Raw genomic sequence first — 22,137 nt, forward strand, 5'->3', positions numbered from 1 at the left:
TATTTGTGTTTTTCATTGACCGCACCCCCAACCATCTTCTCCTCATAATTAATAATAGTTATAATTTATAATCATTTATGCTTTCTGGAGACTGGTTAATGTTGTTTAAATAAATAATTTAATTTTTCTCCATTTTAGTCTCAACACATTTTATTTTCCTTGCAAGTCCGACATTTTGGCCAGTCCGGCCATCCTCAGGACCAATCTACCACAAAGCAGGTTTTATTACATCTATGATCCTCAACAGTTCAAAATACTTAACAATATTATTTATAATTTATCCTACCTTAACACAATTTATAACTAAATGATTTAAAAACTCAACTTCATGCAGGCTATTCTGCCCAGGTCATAGATAATTTTAAAATCAAATACCCATATATAATGATAAAATAGATGAATTTTTTACCAATAATCGAATATAACTAATAGAAAATTATAAAGCGAAACTAATAAGTAAAATTAATAAAAATATCAAGGTTAATATCAAGAAGCCATACAATAAAATAGGAATGATTTTACATAAAGAAAATAATACATTCAAAAGTAAAATACTTGAATACATTTACATATCTGAAAATATTAATTACAAGAAATTTGAACCAACACTATACAGGCAGAATAGCCTGCATGAAGTTGAGTTTTTAAATCATTTAGTTCTAAAATTGTGTTAAGGTAGGATAAATTATAAATAATAATGTTAAGTATTTTGAATTGTTGAGGATCATACATGTAATAAAACCTGTTTTGTGGTAAATTGGTCCTGAGGATGGCCGGACTTGCAAGGAAAATAAAATGTGTTGAGATGGATAAAAATTAAATTATTTATTTAAATAATAGTAATAATAATAATTAATAATATAAAAATAATAATTTCTTTTTTTTGTGTTTACTTCCATTCAGTAAGCATTGATGAAGCCCACCAAAGTGGGGCGGAACATTGGCTCACATTACTATTTGAGTTTTTTTTACCACACCCGACTGTCTTCCTTGTATATATTACACACGGTCGCTCAATGATCTTCCAATAATTTTTTTTTTTAACGTTTGGACATTAACTATATCAAGCCATAACATTGTTTATTCAAAATGTGCTAATCTTTTTTTCCTTTTCGGTCAATTTGTCTAGGAATAAAAGTAACATTAGTGGCTTTTAGGAGTGGGTTAGAATCTAATGGTTGCAACACATTTCTGAGTCGCAGTATTAATTTAAATTTTTATATATCTGTATTGTTCTCTAAATATTTTTGTTTAATTTAAATTAATGCATATATGTTATTTTGAATGTAAAATGTTAAGAATTGGTATATACTTACTTACACCCATAATCTTCTGGTTCGACTAAATAATAACTGGTACTTATAAGTTAAGTTAAGTAAGTTAAATATTTAAAAATTTGTACTTTTTATTTGTTATTAACATTGTTTTACTTGAATGTGTATGCAGAACATTTTACAAATGTATACAGTTTTTTTTATATCGTGATTCCAGCCACCTTATAGAAATGAGAAGGCTGGAAACCATTCATAAAGAGGAAATGAAAGCACTGGAGGAAAAACTGGCCGAGAGCGAGAGAAGGCGAGAAAAACTAGAGTCAGGTAAAAAAGAGATAGCCCATAGACTGCATGGAGTTATGGAAACCCAATGGCAACAAGCACTTTCTATAATTACCAGTGAGATCTCAATGAAACAGGTTTGTTCAAAGTATTTCTTTGGCATCATATTGTATTAGATGGAAAAATCATAAAGACTTATACAGGGTGCCTAGTAGAGGTGTTTATAGATGACCTTAGATTGGTATGAGGAAAAGATGGTTAGGGGTCAGCAAATCGTTTATCGTTTTTTCAGCCTTGATAAAGACCTGAAATTCAGGTTGAAATGTCAGCACAAATAAAAATACATTTTAATAAAAAGATGGTCCGAGTGCGGTCAAAGAAAAACTCAAGTAGTCTTGTAACGATTTGAGTTTTTCTTTTATTGCACCTTGACCATCTTCCTTTTATTATTGCACACGGTTAATCAACGATCTTCCAATAATTAAGTTTTCTTTATTTATGTATCTTTGTCGGCCGCACGCCCAACCATCTTCTCCCTCATAAAGTACCTTTGTTATTTTGTGTTTTAAGCAATGTTCAAGCATTTAGTTTGCAGTGTTTTTTTTTTTCTTTCTGTTTTTCAACATATTCAACTGCTAGAGGATGAAATTTTTTTTAGCCTAACAAAGGTGCCTAAAAATTTTCTTCTAGCCCAAGAAGGGTGGTTAGGGTACTGCAATAAAAAAGTATTGGAACTACTCATCTTAAGTGATAATTTCGTGTAACATAAATTAAGCCATTATTTTAAGTGTAGATTTATTTTGATTATTGTTGATCAGTATTTAAAACAGAAATAGAAATCACAGTAAAATAATTATAATTATGTTGTTGAGAAACAGTGTTTCATAGGAACACTACTGTGGTGGGTTTTTCATGCCAAAAGTAAATAAGGAGTGTGTGTTTCCATAACAGAGATTGGATTCAAATTTCTTTTATTATTAATCTGAATGTATTTGTCATTTACTTTTCTTTTTGAAACTTAATTTGACCTTTTGTGAAACAGAGCGAAGACAATGGAAGGGACCATAATTTAGAAGACCAAAATCAAAGATTGGCTGGTGCTCAAAGTACTGAAGATCTTAAATACAATAAGGAAGTACAAGTAGCAAATCGCCGACAATCAAAACAGGAAACATTGCTGAAATATATACAGATGGTCAGCATTAATTTTTAACTATCCTTTTTCTCATGTATAATTTTATAATTTTAGTTCTGTTTCATTGTTGAACTACTACTAAGTTATTTGCTGACTAAACCTCTTTATTGATACCAAACCAAATTTACTATTGTATTAAATTGTGAAACTAAATTATTGGGTGGAATTGAGCAAAATAAATTGTACCATCAAGGGTTATAATGTTTTTGATTATTATTAGTTATTATTAGTTTTGATTATTATTATTATTATTAGTTTTTAGCATTGAAAATTATTAAGAATTATCAATGCATTATTGCGAACGTTTTTAGCATTGGGTCATAAATTAAATTAAAATTTTGTTTAACTAGAAGTTCATTCACAAAACTATAATGTGCTTTTGTTACCATAACGACAATTAAAAAAAAAACAGTAATATTTCAAAATTAATTTACAATATTTTCCTTCTTGATAATAATTTTAATTTAAGATAGTTTACTGTTATTAAAAGTGGCTAGCAAAAGTATTTTGCTAAATTGTGATTTTTAAATATTAAAAAAAAAATATTTTCATTAAACTTTAATTCATTTAAATGTATCAATTGCTTTATAATAAAAAATACTTTAGGGATATGATTTCTTATTTTGAAAGCATTCATTTTTAGTGTTGTTTTTTTTATTAGCGATTTTTGAAATCATAACGAACATTTTGTATTTGTCACTTTTTTGAGATTGTCATTGATAAATTTTTGAAATAATTGAGCAGCTGTTCACAACTGTTCAATTCCATTATTTTTTATGAACAGTAAAAAGAAAATCAAGGAATTTTTTAATCCTAAACAGGAGATTAAAGTTTTAAATATATAGATAGTCTCTGTTTCCAGTCATTTCAGAATTACATCGTTGAACAATTTACTGGAAACTGTTATATGTTGGAGAGAATTCAAAGTTAAGTTGCTTCTTTTACATCACCCTGTTGCTTTACATTCAACATATTCCAGGTATGACATCCTTGATCGGCCTCAAGATCTATCATCATGGATCTAGTCCATTGTCTTTAATGGAACTTGGTAATCCATTTGGTCTCCATTCTGACGACTTTACCAAACCAGTTGGTGAGTCTCCAGGACCTACTTCATCAATATAGCTCCTAGTTCTTTCATGATTACTGATGGAGTCCCTTCTCGTTCTTCCCATAATCCTTCTGAGAAACCTTATTTCTGCAGTAGTCCCTCCTACTTTCCTGTTTATCTGTTAATATCCAGATAAGAGTACAGGCAAATACACCAACTTAAAGATGTGGTGTTTCAGGTGTCTGTTTTATTTTCTCTTCCTCTTTTCCCAATCATTGCAAATCTGGCTGTAGACCCGAGTCTGCCTTACCTTAAACTGTGTAGAATTTTTGAATCAACTTCCCTGACCATTCCATAAGTTAAGTTGCTTGGAAATAACATATATTTTTTAGCAAATGAAGCCATTCTAAAATTTGTTAGGATGAAAAATAGAGCAGTCATAAAATGATTTTAGAAAGTTATAGAAAAAAAAAAATGAATGCAAATGAATTATGTTCAATAATCTGAAATAGGCATAATTTCACTTACTGCGTTGCCAAAAAACAATCACATCTGATGTGCAAAATAATTCAAATAATTTCTTTTTTTACTTACTTTTTTATTATTATTTTATACGATAGTTCTTCAGTTTTCGAGATTGATACAAATGTTCCAGAGGTTCAGATCAGTGATGATACTGAATGATAGATAGTCTTCTGATTGGATTATTAAGAGGCTGTTAGGTACAGTCCAAGGAAAAGGTAGATTGTGTTAGGTACAGCCCAAGGAAAAGGTAGATTGTGTTAGGTACAGCCCAAGGAAAAGGTAGATTGTGTTAGGTACAGCCCAAGGAAAAGGTAGATTGTCCATAATTCATATTCACAAATATATTAGAAATCTTAAATTTTAACTGTGATGTAGAAAAGGTATTCAGGGTTGTTTACCTGATTTATATCTCACGATGTTCTATTCTTGTGAGTGTTGCCTCCATATACTTCTTTGTTTCTATTGTTCAGCAGCTTCTTTAAATAGTTGTTAATTGTGTTTTTCCTTGTATATGAGTTTCGTTGCCTTAAATCTGTATTTATTTATATCCTCAGGTAGCCTGTGGTCATAAATAACTGCTGTCTTGTGCGTCACTTTGCTTGTAAAGTTGTGTTTTCCACATATGGTCTTGGAGGATTGTTTGTTGTCTGTAAATGATGATCTGTAACTTATAAATATGAAGTAGAATAGTTCTGAAAAATTTTGTAATTATAATAAAAAAAAAAAAAAATATTTATAAGAACTGGATCAAATCAAGCTTTGAATGAGTCTATACCATTGTTTAATTATCATTAGCAAAAATTAAACAATTCATATACTTTTGCAAGCTTACTTTCATTAGGATATCTGATCTTTTTTTTTTTTACTTCGATATCAGCGTTATATATTCAACAGGTGAAGAATGATTCTAAATGAGATTTAATTCTAGTCTAAACTTACTCCATGACGAATTTATGTGAATATTTACATGTCTCATCATAAGGTGAGTTATATTTGTATTTTATTTTTGTCTTTGCCTCTCTTATATTTATTTATCAGACCAATAATGTACTCGGACCAATGTTATTTCTATTATTCTTCTGAAGAAGTATTTGGTTTTAGTTATTAGACAAGCAGCCTGGAAAACCTATAGATAGCAGTAGTTCTACGCAATGGCCAGACTTAACACAGAGTGATGTACTTGATGATAGCGTTGTAGGTGAACAAAAGTGGAATGAACTCATTTCGGTAAGATTTATCATATTATTATTAATTTAAAATAAATGCTATATTCTTTCAGTTTATTTCTGTTTTTCCCTTCCTGACTTGGCATTGCTGCCTTACGGGATGCAGCAGCAGTGGATTAGTGTGCTTGGTTTGCTCATGCCACTCCTGCTAATAATCTACTCTTTATTTACAATTTTTAATGAGTATACAAATAGGTTTTTGCTGTATGACAAAAGTTGTTCCCACCAAAAGTTTTGTTAAAATTGTTAGTTGTTAAACATAATATTGTAAGTTTGATCATCTTGTAACAACATAACCTTGATGACTGCGTATCAGCATCGCATAATTTTTTTCATGTGGAAATGCTAAGTTTTGTGCCAGTGCTTTTTTAGATAGTTCTCTTTTATCAGACGGGATAGTCTAAAATGGGGATGGCAAAGAGCCTGTTCTTTATCGACAACCTGGCTCAGTGTCCTATGGTGATACAGTCTAACGCATGTGTTCTGTTCTTAATCTGCACTGGGGGTCAATGTTCTTTTCAGCTTTCCCCAGAACAAGTCATGTTGAAAGAACTATTATGCATGAAGTATGCAATATAGCATGCTGCTTTTCAATTTCAGGTGCTTTTTAAATATTGCTTGATTTAACTATAATAAAGTCTCCTCTTCTCTCTCGTCTATTCTCCTCTATCTTAAGGTAATATTTCAAAAGTGATATAGGCCCGTCGCTCCTCGGGGGTCTTAGCGGGGTAGTTCTGGCGGGAAAGGATTGTGTTTTTTTTTTTTTTTGTGTTATTGTGAGATTGTGACATGTTGTACATCGACCAACCTACTCGCTATAATTGTCTGTTTGAAAAGTCAGATAAGTAAGGCTACTATTTATATACATATATATCTATATTGCTGTATTGCAATATATAACTATTATGCAATCCTGTATTATTTTTCTTCTTTAATAGCCACTGCATACCAGCTGCTGCAGAGCCTAGATCATACATTCTTCCTTACTGTCAGTTATTTTCTCCTCCATTCCATTCCTCTGATTACAAAGGCGTCTGTTATACCTTCCTCTCAGTCTATACCTTTCTATCTGTATCTCATAGTTTGGTCTGGCCATCCTACTCTCAACCATCTATTTGACATTGCCATACAACTGATTTTCTAGTAATAAGTAGTATTTAAGTCATATATCATCTTACTGTTAATTTATATATACTTATTAATTACAGGGTAAATATCAGTATCAAGGAAGCTCTGATTCTTCGAAACCTCCTCTATATCTGAAGAAACCTCCTTGGAAGTAAAATATTATTGTACAATGATGTAAATAACAAAAATAAAAGTTGTTTATGTCTTATATATTCTATTTAACATTGTTAATGATAAAAAATATTGGATTTAATCCTGTATATGTAATACATTATAGTATTGTTTTTTTAATTTATAATTAATCAATATGTAAACATTGTATAATTATTTAGTTCATATTCTGTGGTTTAAGGCTTGTTGTTAATGTTTTATGCAGTATTCACTAAGAAAGTACAAGATTTATTTATTAATTATTTTAATGATGAAATCATTTTTACTTTAATGTGCAATGTATGTAAGAATTTATATTTTTGTATCATATTCTATTATTGAACATAGCATTTTTATTTGGAAATGTAGTTTTATTCCCTCTTATTGACCAATAATATTAATTTGTGTTAAACTATTAAATTTAATTACGATTCTTAATAAAAAGCATATAAAGGTGTTTTCATGTTTCTATTTGTAACTTCAATGACATCAACTCAGTTTTAATGGTAGTCAAAATTACTAAAACTTGATTTCTATCCCTTCTAACAGTTGGCATGTTTATATATAAGTATTTAGCTCTAGAGGGAAATTCATACTACTAAGAGTATGTATTTTTAATTGTTTTTAATAAAAAAAAAAAAAAAAATCCCTATAACCAATGCCCAGCCTGTACAACACACTTGATAATGCTTTGTCATATAAGTCCATCAAAAACCAGAAAACAGTAGATTTCAGTTAAATTCACTTAATCATTTCTAAGTAATACTGAAACTCAAAATTTGTCAAAAAATGATAAAATTGGTTCATACCAACAATATTTTTAGTTCAGAAATAAGAAACATGAATACTAAGTTTTTTTTTTTTTTAAAATCAACCAAAATATTTGTATTTGGAACTGACCTCTCAATGAGAGCGGATTTGTCTCTAATGTATTTTCAGTGGGCCAGTTATAAATAAGTTTACCAACTATTGCTGAAAAAAAAATCAATAGAAGCAAGATTGTTTATGAATGTGGATCATGCAGTTTTACTGGAATATTATTACATAAAATTTATAACAACATAGATCTAAACAAAAATAAATACATGGTTATTATCAGGGCTGATATTCAAAGTATTTAACATAACAAAGGGTTCACTATCAGAAAAGTTTTTCTTAACAATCTTTTGCACTCATATGAATTAACTTACATAATAATTCCCGCATAAATAAAAAAGATGTTTTTGCAAAATTAAGTGAATTAAAATTTATCATTGTTTATGATAAATAATAAAGACGAATGTTCAAAATTGTTTAACTTGTATAATTTTAATATTTTTCATTCAAAATAGTTTATTAACTTATGAAAAAAATTTACTTTTTTTATCAGAAAAATTATAGAGAAGTCAGTTAAACAAGAATTTTTTTTTTATCAATCATTCATTTTATCATTAAGTATAATTATAATAATAGAATCAGCCATAACTATTAATGGAGCCAAAACAAACATTATATAGGTTAGTCAGTAGTGTTACAGAGTTTAATATGTATATTTTAATACATTTTTTAAAAGATTCGAATCCACTGCGAAATAACTTGTTACTGGTATTTAACAAGGTTTGAAAAGTTTTGGAAATTTAAATAACGGATTGGCTGAACCTGTGCAAACCTGCTGAATATTACCACACTGGTTATTACTAGGCGTGAAATAGAAGCGTCTTAAGCTGTAGATGGTATTCCAATAGAGTAGACAGTGTTTAATTGATAAAGGTAAAAATTATGAAAAAATTAAATGTTAAAATAAAAGTGAAGTTTATAACACCTTGTAAGTCCTACAATGGTCATATACTCAAAGATTCATTAGAAAGAAAGGAGAATAGAATATTCACTCTCTATATAAATATATAGGTATAAATCCTGCACATTATCAATAATCCACACAAGACTTAACAGTAGGCTAAACTCCAAACAGTTACTCTTCCACATAGGTAGGAAAGAATGTATGAAGCTTGATTTCCGAATTAAAAACATGTGATCTAAAGATAGTCTGTAGAAACAATGTTTCAATAAGAATTAAGTAAAAAAAAAATTATACAACTTTTGCAAATTAAAACTTTTTTGTATAACGATAAGAAGATAATTGACCGTAGATAATAAATATGATGAGAAGATGGTTAGGGGTGCAGTCAGTAAAAAACAAACAAGTAGAGAGAACTTATTTAATTGTGCCAATGTTTCAGCCAGAGTTTCTAGCCTTCATCAGGGCTAAGAACACCAGCAAGATAACAACCAATGAATACAAAAAATTAAAAAGAAAATAGAAATAGAATGAAACAAGAAAATAATTATACAGAATGAAATAAAGTGATGAAGAAAGTGGAAAGTAAAACGTTTAATTAAACATTTAAGTAGAATAACATAATCAAGAAAAGAAAATTTTAAAATCATATAATACAAAGAAATGTAGAAATATAAATGTATTAATTTAATAATAATTAAAAATTAATGTTATAAAAAGAGAAAAAAAGAATACGAAAAAAAAAAAAACTGTTTGATTAACATTTAATTTCAATTAGAAGACTATTAACTGACGTTGAAAGATTGTAATTAATTTTAGACAGATGGACTAATTTTTGAAACATTGGGTATTCATTTTTTTGGCTATTATGTGAACATTTTTTGGCTGCCACTCAGACCATCTTCCTTTAATCAGTTTAAACCCTATGTTAAAGAAGGTATGAATAAGAGGAATTTTACAAGGTTTCATCAAGACAACCATGAAATGATGCCAAATGTACCACTAGACTATTATACCAGAAGTGGGTGGTTAAGGGTTGATTTATTCCACAGGAATTTTAGTTAGAAAATGGATGAAATTTGTAAAAGGTTTCATTAAAATCGTAAAACATATAAGGAAGTAATACTGCAAAATCCATGTCTAAAAAGATTAGAATCAATTTCCTCTTAGATAATTATTAGTCAACCAAACAAACACATATGAATAAAACAAGACTAATAATTCGAATGTGCTGAACATCTTGCCCCTTTCCAATTATCAACTAGTTTATCTCTCAATTATCTTTTAGAAGATAAGGAGGAGAGAAACGCTATTTCAAGAGATTTTATCAAAATCACCGTGGCCATTCTGAATTGTTGACGGATCCCCCCCTCTCACAGCATTACCTAGAATGTACAATACGTTTATTATATTATTTTATGAGACGCTTTTTTATTTTTGTAAAAAAAATCAATTCAATATTCAAAATATTAAATTAATTCTAAAAACTATAATTATAGTGATATTTGTGAAACTTGGCAACCCTGATTGTTTATTGTAGGTTATACTGTTGGGGGTTGATTACAGTTGGATTGTAGGGTGGATTTGGCAGGATTTTGTTTGTCCGGTTATTCTAGTATAATTTGTTGAACTAGAAATTATAAGTTGGATTTCTATTCAGCAAATAAATATGGGGGACGCTAATATCATTGATAAGTCTATGCGATCAGTGTTTGGTATGCATTTTGCCAGTAAAATTATAAATTTATGACACATTACATGTTAGTTCCTAGTTTATTTCTATTTTTTATTTATTTTTCAGTGGGTAATATTCCGTATGAAGCCACAGAAGAAAAATTGAAAGACATATTCAATGAAGTTGGTCCTGTTCTCTCATTCAAGTACGTTTTTCCATTAATATTTTGAGGAATAACATGCATTTGTTAACGTTTAACAGTTTACATGGTTAATAATTTTTCTACCTTATCTGTAGATTAGTTTATGATCGGGAAACAGGAAAACCCAAAGGTTATGGATTTTGTGAATATAAGGATCAAGAAACAGCCCTTAGTGCTATGAGAAATTTAAATGGGTATGAAATTGGTGGAAGATCTTTGAGGGTTGATAATGCGTGTACTGAAAAATCACGATTAGAAATGCAAAGTGAGTTAGTTACATCATTGTACAACATTTAATTGAATAATATATTCTAACTGTTAACTAATATATAATAATGTTTCTATAGGTCTTTTAGCTGGACCACCAATTGATAATACTTATGGAGAATCAGTGGAATCAGACAAGGCACCAGAAGCAATAAGCAAAGCTGTTGCTTCATTACCACCTGAGCAGATGTTTGAGCTTATGAAACAGATGAAGCTTTGTATACAAGTAAGATTATTAATTTAATTGAAAGTTGCTAACAATTAGAATGCTATTTTTTAGATTTGTTCTTTTTTTTTTTAAATGTAATTTCAATGTTGGTCTTCTTCCATATTTGCGGATCCTATGCCAGTTACGTTAATTTAGTTGTGGTAGAGGTGGATATTACTGGATTAACTCGGTTACAGAATTTGCTTAGCTAAGTTAATCTTAAGATTGGCCCAAAACCAAGCATTTTATCTTAGAGGTTAGCTCTGTTATCAGGTCAAATTATTTAACCCACTACCTGAGATCCCAATCTACCTTATGTTACCAGTGACTATCCCTAAAATATAGCTTACTAATTTATACAATGGTCCTTACTATAAATCTTGATACAAACATTATATTGTTTCAACTTTACAGTACCCAGTTACATACAGTCCGACTGACAATCAATGTGATTGGTTGTAATGAATTACAATGAGGAAATAAAAAATTTAATGTTAGCCGTGAATAGAGTTTACTATGATCTTTCTAAGATCTTTAAGAGTTAACTTCTCATTTTTCATTCAAGTTAATAAACAAAAGGTTTGACTGATCTAATGTACCTTTTAAATCTAACATGGGTGTTAAAAGAAAGTTTTTATAACTCTTCAGCATAAATTACAATACAGGATGGTAGTGCTGATAGGTTAGTAAAGAATATGATGATTCTACTAAAACTGTACATTTTAACGCAGTTTCAATTGTATTGTAATGATAATATTCTGTACCCCTATAACCCATGAAGAGTCAGGGGTTCAGTACTTTGGAAGGAAGTACTGTTACTAGACCAACGGTTGTGCAAGGAGGTGATTTGGTCAGAATCACGCCTGACCATCAGATATTTGCCCAATTAAGGGTACCTAATTTAAGAGGATGGGTGAACCCCAGGAGGGCTCCAAGAACCCACATGAGTTGACTCATGGCTACAGTGTAACAGAAAACAATTTTCTGCCCAGCCGGATTTGAACTCGGGTCCTTGGAGTTAGTAGCCACGGGCCTTACCTTGTGGCTACCTGCGCTTCCTATTGTATTGTAATAAGGAAGGTATATGATGGAAGAATAAGTGAATTTTGTGTGATAAGATGGCTTCAGTAAAGATGGATATACAGTTTGTTGAAAGTGTTCATGTCCTAGGATTTAGCTCCAAAGGCTGTTAGCATTGGGACAGTACTTAGTAATAAAAAAAGGGTAACCAAACTAACATTGTAATTGTTGTATTATACTTGAAGCAAGTCTTTACCGATGTTTACACATGTGGTTCTGACGAGAATAGGTTATATTAGTGTCTAATCCTTTTTCTTATTGAATTTTTAAAAACTTTTTGTATTTAGTTTTCTATTTTATGTTTGCAGAACAACCCTACAGAAGGTAAAGCAATGTTGTTACAGAATCCTCAGTTAGCTTATGCTCTTCTGCAAGCCCAGGTAGTAATGAGGATAGTAGATCCACAAATTGCTATCGTAAGTAGTTTTAGTTCAGTCACAGTTATATTTTTTTCAGTTCAGTTTTAATATTGTTAAATTTCTGGTAAGTGTTTGCTAAAAGTTAAATTTTGTATTTCAGACAATGTTGCATAAGGCCAATCCGAGTGTACCTCCTCTCCAACCACCTCCAGTTGAGGCGATTCGGCCGGTGCCCGTGCCTCAGCCTGCTCCGGCCGTCGCACCTCCTCCAGTGGTACCTCCTGTTGTGCAGGCAAGACCTGTCGTTGAACCAGAATGGGTCCCTCCAGCTAGGCCTCATCAACCTCCTCATCCACCGACATTCATTCCTCAACCAGGTGAGAATGAATGACTATTTGATTCACAGTCACCTTCTCTTGATGGAATATATAATTATATTTATTACCTTTGCTTTTCTATATTTATTAGAAATAAAAAAGGTAATGCACCTTCACTCATTAATTCATAAAACATTTATAAAGAGATATAACAAATTAACATAGAAACTAATAAACAAAATACATTTAACTTATACAACAGTTCTGGCAAAAAAAGTATTTGAGATTTTATACAATACTAGCAGACCTGGAAAAAATGCTTCACTGTTGTTATATTTGAGGATGTATATATATATTAACTGAATACTATCGAACCATTGATACCTATTGATATATACATGAAGTGATATGATGGTAACTACAGTTTATAGATATTGATATATACATAAAGTGTTTCTTTATTTGAAACTAATATTTCGCTGTCCTTATAGACTTTAAATAAAAGTTTTATTAATGTAGGTTAAAAGAGAAGACATTAAGCTTTTTTTATAGTTGCTAAAATGTAGAGGAGTTAAGAACGATTATATGAACAATGGTCACCGGTCCGGACCGGAAACAAAAATCTTCTAAATAAATCAAAGTGAAAAATTTCTAATTTTTTATTTCTTTGAAAAATGTTATTTGAGGGGGGAGGGATATAAGGCGATGCTAAGAATGAAAATTGTATTTGAGGCTTTCAGGCGATGATGAAAAGAAGAATATGATTTGCTTTTTCCCCCAAAAAATTATTCAACCTTCTTTGCTGATGTCCTCATTATGTTTTTAAAAATTTTTAGTGAATTAAAAATCAGTGCATAGAATCAGTAATATTTTTTTCTTATTCTTAAGAAAGAGACAAATCGAGCGGTATATAATAATCATGAAAAAAATGTATACTATTTGAACAACAATGCTCCAAACATGTCATAATTTTTTTTTTTACTAAAAAATGGATCCAACCTATACTCTTCCCAGGAAAATCCTGAACATATAGCAAAAAGCCCTATGAAAATCGGTTGAACGGTGTGGCAGTGCATAAAGTACGAACACACAAATATTAATTTTTAAATATGATATAGAATGAACTAAATAAAATGTGACATTTTAATCTAGCTGGCGTAGATAGAATTTTTATAATAATCCTTTTTTTTTTCTTTCAATATCATCTGGTTTTTAAGCACCTAAATCACAAGGCACTGTGATATTAAATATTTACATTTAGAGGAGGCGGTGATTGATTGATAGGAATGTAGCAGTGCTGCTACATAACCAAATATTTTGTGGTAAAAGTAAAGGTACCGTGAAAGTTTTAGAGATGTAGCAGTACTATTAGAATTTTAGTGATAGTTGACTGCACCTATTTTATCCTGTGCAAGTTTGCCAACTAACTATTACATGAAGTGCCATGACAGTGAACTGTCACACCTCATATAAAATAAACAATTTACAATTTGGTTATGTTCGCAGGTGGGGATCTAGATATGAGAACCTTGGACCTGAGGGGGCCGCCTGTTAGGTTGAACCAAGACCAAGATTTGAGGATACCTCCGATGGTACCTGCACCTCAGCCGCCTCCGGCTCAGCCTCCTCAGCCGTACCCTCAGGAACAGTTAGTATTATATATTTTTATTATTTCATTATATATAGCTCTGGCCTTTCATATATGGCGTTGTGGAAGAAACCCATCTTAAAATATAACAAAACCCAAGTTTACTAAATTTTTCAGATAAGCCACTTAGGCTTTGTACTGACAATAAACATTATATTACCAAGAAAAATTAGGAAAAAAGGTATGACAAAAAGGAAAAATTAGATACAATTGAAAATTCCAAATAATCGCTTAAAAGTTAATTCAATTCTCCTTAAACCTAAATTAAAAAAAATCATACCATTACAGCAAAGATAAGGTTTATTGAACATTTGTCCATGTTTATTTTTTAAAGCATTCTGTGTAGTTCATGGAAATTTGTTCCATAGTTGGTAGAAAAAAATATAAATTATTGTCTATTGTCAGACAACAATAGGAACCTGTGTCTAAGAATTAGTGAGAGTCATAGTCCTTATCCACTGAGCTATTTTTCTCTTAAGTATATACCAAACCGAACTCTGAAAGCCCTGAGTTGTCACCCTACCGCTTATCGAAATTTAATAGTATTAGCAATAATTTTATTCTATTTGCTACACTCTCTCAATTTTTTATCATTCAAATGTTCCTTCATAGGTTTTATATATGATTATTTAAAAAAAAAAATTAAATAAATTAAGTAATTACGATTGTTGTTCATGCTTCTGACAAGCAGCCTGGACAAAATAACTGAGAGGTTGGTATGTTTACATTAACAATATTTCATAACATCACAGTCGAATATATCTTATATCAAATTATATATGATGTATTTATTTTTTTTTGTTAAAATCCTTTCTTATAACTTTTATTTTCTGAAGAATATATGAGCCTTTGAGTTGGTGGCTATCTCCACTGTCATCAGTTTTCTGAAAAGCACTTTTAGTAGTTTGTCTTGTTGCAAAATTCTGCTTTTTATCATTTATTCAATACTGAATTATTATATAATTGTTATATTGAAGTTTTCTGGTGTTATTTACATTTATTTTTAAGTATACTTAGATTGTTAGTGTAGAGGAACTAAGACATCTTAAAAAAAAAAATCGAAAGTTTATTTTTTATAATAATATTTATACGAGGGCTGTCCAGAAAGTACAGACGTTTTGAAATAAACAATTCACAAATTGGAAAACTCAAAGTTTATTATATACATTTGAAAGGTACACTCTTAAGCTATTTTTCTACATAATCGATATTCAAATTGAGACATTTATCATACCGTGGCACAAGTTTTTCGATACCCTCTTTGTAGAAAACTGCTGCCTGCGATTTCAACCACTGGCATACAGTATGGTGTAAGTATCAAAGCGTTGTGCAGCACAAAATTTGTGGTAACCAAGCTTCTCCAACATAATTGGATGCACTAAACTCTGTGAAATTTGGGGAAAATGTTCTGACAGTTCTCTAATCAAGAAACGACGGTTTTCACAAATTTTGATATTGATTTGCATTGCTAGTACATCAGTCACAAGGCTAGGTCTACCACTGCGGTCCTCGTCCTGAACATTGGTAAGGCCATCTTTAAAATCAATCCACCATTGCCTCACTTGGCTTTCACTCATCATACCCTGCCTGTAAACATCACAAAGCTGACGATAAATTTCAATCGGCCTGTTGTTTTGAGCCACAAAAACCGAATCACAGACCACACTTCACAAGTGGCGGGATTTTCTATTGCAGGGCACATTCTGACGACTCACAGAGAGCAAAGTGAGAAACGCATAGTCTTCACGCTACAACAGCTGGATACGGACTGAATGTAGGAATGTTCGGACACCAAGATGGCGGCTCTACTCCCACCCATCGTCACGATAGGCCAAAACATCTGTTACTTTCTGGACAGCCCTTGTATAATTTCTTATTATGAAAATAATTGGTGTCTAACATTTGGGTATTTCATTAGACCCAATTTAGATATTTTAATTTTTTATATTTCTTTCTGTGTTCTAATTGATTGATTTTTTTCTAATAATCAGATAAATATTAAAGTATTGGCTAATTTAATGAAGTAATAATAACTATTATATTTATTTTCAGTGTAATATCGAGTACTGTACGTGATCCAAGGCAATATCGTGATCCTCGCACAGGTAAAAAAAATGTTTTATTTTACTTACCCTCTAATATTTGAGATATCATACCCATATACGATATTTCAAGTATTGATAAAATACAATTTATTTTGTTATGATTATAATACAATATGAGGACACGTTGAAGATGAACACCATTCAGAGAGGCCTTAAACTTTGATCAATTCAATGCTTTTTTCCTAAACTGAAAAATGTTCCCAAAGGATGTCATTTCGGGCCTTTAGAAAACATCCTAAACTGTGTAATGGATATTCTGAAGACAATGCTAGTTGAAGATTTCCAGCGTTGCTACCAACAGTGGGAACTATGCCTCCATGGGTGTGTAGCCAACCAAGGGAATTACTTTGAAGGGAATAACATTGATGTTTCAAAAAAATACAAACTTTGGTAAATAAAAAATTAGTCTCATTACTTTTCTGCCACACCTCGTAGATAGAATTGATCAACAGTTTTTTCATAAAATGTTTAATATATAATATATGTAATATTGGTGCTGTAGAAAGGAATTCCCGCCAACTAGAGTGTGAGTGTTAGTTTAGAGAACTATATTTTTTGATTTTTCTTCTTTTTTTTTTTTCAGTTTTACAAAATCTAATCAGTTATTCAGCTTCAAAATTATGAAGTACTTCAAAGGATTAGTTTACTGTAAAACTGAGTTTGTTAAATTTGTAATTCTGTACACATTAAAAAAATTTTACTGACAGTACAGGTGCAATAACACCAATTCCTTAAAATAAGTAATATTAACACATTTCCTAAGAATGATTTATTTTTCTATTCACATATAAATAAAAACTTATTATAATTTTTTTTAAAATGATAACGATAAAAGTATATGTATGGTATTTTATAAAAGATGGTTATATTTAATGTGTTATTTTATTTTCAGGTGCAGCAACTGTTCCTGTTCCTCCGAGGCCAGTCGTTGCACAGGCAGTTGTACCACCGCGGCCTGTTGCTCCTCCAACCAGTCATATCACATCAGCACTTCCTCCTGCAGCCTCAGATCAGGAGAAGGTAAATTTCTCTTTATTGCTGTTTTAGAATTTCAAAAAGTTTTGGTGATAGACAAAAATATTCACCTAACTGGGCCAAATTCAAGAGTTAAACTCATTATGTGGGACTGCCACAGCAATGAGAAAAGCCGACATCTCAACCCATATTTGAGCTGGCACCGCCAATGTTCCCAGGTTGTTCTAGAAAAGACAGTATATCAATAAGTATTTAGGTTAGTTTATTCTATTAACCACCTTTCAAGAGAGAAAATTTCTTTACGTTCACGCTTACTTCTTTCTGCTTTATTTAAAGTTTAGGTTATAATAGACAATATTTGTGGCAGCAGTTCCCACCACATTTACTTCATCTAACTTAGAAATATTGATATTTAATACATCTTTCATGTTTACGACTGATATTACTCAACGGATCCTTGTACTTTTTTTACTATGGAACTCTACTGTCTGACAATCTTCAGTATTAGATATTTAATATTAGAATACATACTACAAAATAAAAATATTTGATATTATATATTTATAGCATCATTGGACTCCATAACCAGAAACTAGATATGAACCATTTATTTTATATTTACTTAATAGGTAATATATATTTTAATGTTTTAATTTTTGTAATTCATTTTTCAAAAAGAACTCATGTTTACGTATATAGTACGTTGCTACAGTTCTTCAATTGTTTGAGGGGGGTATACAAATTTACTAGAGTCAAAAGAAAAATAGCATGTTGAATGTGTGGGTAATTCATTTTTAAAAGAATGTTTGAGAATCGGTCACACCTGGCCATCCGTAGCTCAGGTGGTTGAGGCACAGGTCTTTGGCATCTGGGAACTTAGTGGCGGTCTCACGTATTGCAAGCTTGATCCCCCACCATGGTTTACCTCTAGATAACCCTAGTTATAGGTGATGTATAGCTGGTAGTCTGATTGGTTTATTTTTTTTTTTTTTTATATATAATAGGTATTTATAATGCAACTGATATTTGAGTATAAAAGAAGAAAGTTAAAACTCTATATTTTCAATAATTACTTTTCTACGTGGGATGCTCCAATAATAGTTTTTAAATAATAACTTTCCAAAAATTGATGTATAGTATAATCTCTCAATTACAGTAATGTTTTTGGTCCAAGGATCCAAGGAAAAAAAAACCTAAATGATCTCAAACATTTATTTGAAAAATTATGTTACTACACTTTTTAAGTTTATCGTGCCTAATATCTGTATGTACTTGCCATTCCCTCCCATTTCGATGCCACATTTTGCATTTTAATGAAGCTTAGGAGTTCAAATAGCTTCCGATGTTCTCCAAAATTGTTAAATGTTTTGATAGCTGAATCAGTGGTTTTAATAATGTTTTGATACTGTAGTTTACATTACATCATATAGTTCATTCTATTTTTTATGTCTTTTATTAAATCAAACTTTTCTTTCACATTTAATCATTTCCGATTAGAAGGCATATTCACAACAAGAAAAAATTGAACTGAATTTAAAATAAAAATTTAGTTTGTAAAAAACAAGTTTGTTTTGAGTATTTATTTATTACTCATCTTAACATCAAGATTCCACTGTAATGTTTTGCATGTAACACTCCCATATGTTCATAAAGATACATATAATTCATGTCAGATGTTAATCGTTAAGAAAATAAATAAAGGCTGATTTTTCTCTTTTTTTTCAGGCTGCCTTGATTATGCAAGTGTTACAGTTGTCTGAGGAACAGATAGCAATGCTTCCGCCAGAACAGCGGCAGAGCATTCTCGTACTCAAAGAACAAATTGCAAAGAGCACTCAGCGTTGATTGTTGGTTTTTAGTTTTAGAATTATTTCAATATATGTATTATACAACTAGAAACGAGTTAAATAATTTAAAAAAAAATCTTATGAATTAATTTAATATTTCTTTATCTTACTATATGATTTAATAAGTTGATAAAATTGTATTATGTTATATTCTTAAACTGTTAAAGCTGAGTACTCTTTTGTTTGCTTCATATTGATTGAGCAACCATAAATAGAATTATAAAAACGACTACTTGCTTGATACAGCATAGGAAGGTACTATAGAAATGTACTCAAAACAACTTGTGAATAAAATTTTTGGCTTAGAGCAACAACAATGCTCATTTTTAAAGATTTTTAGTTTTTTATGAACCAATATTTCTCATTAAACTTTAATCTGCGGAAAACAATGCTCTTATAAAAATCTGTAATTTTTTTTTGTTAATACAAAATTATATGTCCATCTTTGTTTATGAAAATTTTCAGTTTCAGATTGATTCATTTTTATGATGTCAAAATTGTAATAGTCGATTTTTTAATTGTTGTTGTTCCAATCCACAGAATCAAGACTATTAATGCATTTATAAAAACATTTTGAAATTATATGAAATTATAAATTCAATATTTTTATTGACATTTGTTTATATTATTCCTTTTCGATATCCAAAATTTGGTATAACTCAAAATCATTTTCTTCCTCAAATTAACTCGATAAAATAAGAGCCTAACAGTAGCATTTTTTCTTTGGTCGGCATTAGCTCTTTCCAGCTGTTCTCTAAATGTAGATGATGGGCTGAATGATTGCTACTGAATAAAGCAAGAAGAAATGAATAGATTTGGAAAAGTATACTGTGAACTAATAAGAAATTGAATTGTCAGGAGTGATCAGTTCTTTATTGAAGTTTTTTGCTCTCTGTCTTAAATAGTTTAATGAAATTCATATGGGGCTACTTTTTTAGTGATTGAACTTCTACTCTTTTGTGATTAAAAATCATAGAAATCTGTTCAAGAATAGCAAAGTTATGAATGAACATACACAAAAAGTATTCTATGGATCCTATTGATATCGATATGGGACTATTCTCGAGGTTTTATCTTTTGATTAAAATAATCATGGAAATCATTTCAAGAATGAAGAATATTTGAGTGAACATACCTAAAAAATTCAGAGTAATTGATAACATTTGTTTGTAATCTGTAAGTATTTAATGTTTTGAGGAATTGACCATAGCTTGCCCCCTGATTTTACTTGGCTTCCCCCTAATTGACCATGGGTTGCACCCTGATTTTACACTTCAAATTATTTTGTATTTCCTAAACTACGCACTCTAGAAGCGTGCAAAGGGGTGTTTCTTGTAGAAAATTTAATGCGGAATCGAATGCCGCAAGAATGAAGGCAAATCAGGCGGCAAGCCATGTAAAATCTTGGGGCAAGCAGAGTAAAATAAGGGGCAAGCTGTGTAAAATCAGGGGGCAGGCCCTGGAAAATAAGGGGGCAAGCAGAGAAAAATCAGGGGACAAGCCGTGGAAAATCAAGGGGCAAGCCATTGTCAATCAGGAGGCAAGCCATGTGAAATCAGGGGGCAAGCCGAGTAAAATCAGGGGATAAGCCGTGTAAGATCAGGTAGCAAGCTGTGTGAAATCCCCCTGATTTTCTATGGCATGCCCCCTGATTTTACTCAACTCTCCCTCTGATATTACACGTCACCTGATTTTACTCGGCTTACCCCTGATTTTACACGACTTGTCCCCTGATATTACACGACTTGCCTCCTGATTGACAAAAGCTTTCCCCCTGATATTACTGGGCTTGCCCCTTATTTTACTCGGCTCTCCCCCTGATTTTACTCGGCAAGCCCCCTGATTTTCTATGCTGAATTTTCCATCCTTGTACTTTAGTATTTTTTAATTCCTGTAATATCACTAATAGTCATCCCTATCATGTAAAAAATAAGTATTTGTATAATTATCACACTAGTTTCTATACTTGTACTATCAACTAATAGTATTAGCTTTCATTATGAAACAAGCCCCAGATTTAACTCCGCTTGCCCACTGATTATGGCATGGCATGCTCCTGATTTTACTCGGCATGGCCCCTGATTTTACACGGCATAATACCTGCGGCATTCAGCATTCAATTAGCATCACTCTAGATGCTGTAAACCCTCTGATTTTACTCTACGCGCTCTAGAAGCGCGCAAAGGCTTGCCCCCTGATTTTCCATGGCATGCCCATTGATTTTACAGGGCTCGCCCTTTGATTTTCCATGGCATGCCCTCTGATTTCATACAGCTTGCCACCTGATTTTCCATGGCATGCCCCCTGATTTTACTCGGCTTGCCTCCTGATTGACAATGGCTTGCCCACTGATTTTCCAGGGCCTGCCCCCTGATTTTACTCGGCTTGCCCCCTGATATTACATGACTTGCCCCTTTATTGGCAATTGCTTGCCCTCTGATTTTACACGGCTTGACCCCTGATTTAACTCAGCCAAGTAAAATCAGGGGCAAGCCCTGTAATATGCAGGGGCATACCTTGGCCAATCAGGTGGCAAGCCGATTAAAATCGGGGGGGGGGGGCAAGCCGAGTAAAATCAGGGGGCATGCCGATTAAAATATGGTGGCATTCCATGGAAAATCAGGGGGCAAGGCATTGTCAATGAGGGGCAAGCCGAATAAAATCAGTGTGCAAGTCACGGAAAATCAAGGGGCAAGCCCAGTAATATCAGGGGGCAAGCCATTGTCAATTAGGGGGAAAGCCGAGTAAAATTAGGGGGCAAGCCGAGTAAAATCAGGGGGCAAACCGAATGAAATCAGAGGGCATGCATACTTTTGCAAAGACTAGTTATAAAGGTTGGTATAATA

The 22,137-nt window shown here is 31.5% G+C and overlaps 2 protein-coding genes across 5 annotated transcripts in view; both read left to right on the forward strand.

Moving 5' to 3' along the window:
- The window catches only part of LOC106687834 (centrobin), a 20,372-nt gene extending 13,483 nt beyond the window's left edge, over positions 1-6,889 (forward strand). For 2 of the 3 annotated variants that reach the window (XM_014431968.2, XM_014431976.2), the window contains 4 exons: positions 1,492-1,693; positions 2,599-2,751; positions 5,429-5,554; positions 6,762-6,889. In XM_014431968.2, coding sequence (XP_014287454.1) covers positions 1,492-1,693; positions 2,599-2,751; positions 5,429-5,554; positions 6,762-6,836 — 556 coding nt within the window. In that variant the 3' untranslated portion in view covers positions 6,837-6,889. Of the gene's footprint in view, positions 1-1,491; positions 1,694-2,598; positions 2,752-5,221; positions 5,310-5,428; positions 5,555-6,761 lie in introns of all 3 variants that reach the window. The other variant, XR_001344237.2, reaches the window with a different exon arrangement.
- Positions 6,890-10,143: 3,254 nt separating this feature from the next.
- Positions 10,144-19,906, forward strand: CstF64 (cleavage stimulation factor subunit 2 CstF64). Of its 2 annotated transcripts, XM_067044735.1 has the most exons (11): positions 10,144-10,323; positions 10,410-10,488; positions 10,581-10,750; positions 10,833-10,978; positions 12,349-12,456; positions 12,560-12,776; positions 14,223-14,364; positions 15,056-15,076; positions 16,417-16,469; positions 17,362-17,489; positions 19,170-19,906. In XM_067044735.1, exons 1-11 carry the CDS (start codon positions 10,278-10,280, stop codon positions 19,287-19,289), a joined length of 1,230 nt encoding a protein of 409 aa, XP_066900836.1. In that variant the 5' UTR covers positions 10,144-10,277; the 3' UTR covers positions 19,290-19,906. The 2 variants fall into 2 exon arrangements, with proteins under 2 accessions (XP_066900836.1, XP_014287757.1); XM_014432271.2 differs by lacking the exon at positions 15,056-15,076.
- Positions 19,907-22,137: the final 2,231 nt, after the last annotated feature.

Source organism: Halyomorpha halys, unplaced genomic scaffold (genome assembly GCF_000696795.3).
Source record: "Halyomorpha halys isolate HHAL.00 unplaced genomic scaffold, Hhal_1.1 Scaffold40.1, whole genome shotgun sequence".
NCBI lineage: Eukaryota > Metazoa > Arthropoda > Insecta > Hemiptera > Pentatomidae > Halyomorpha > Halyomorpha halys.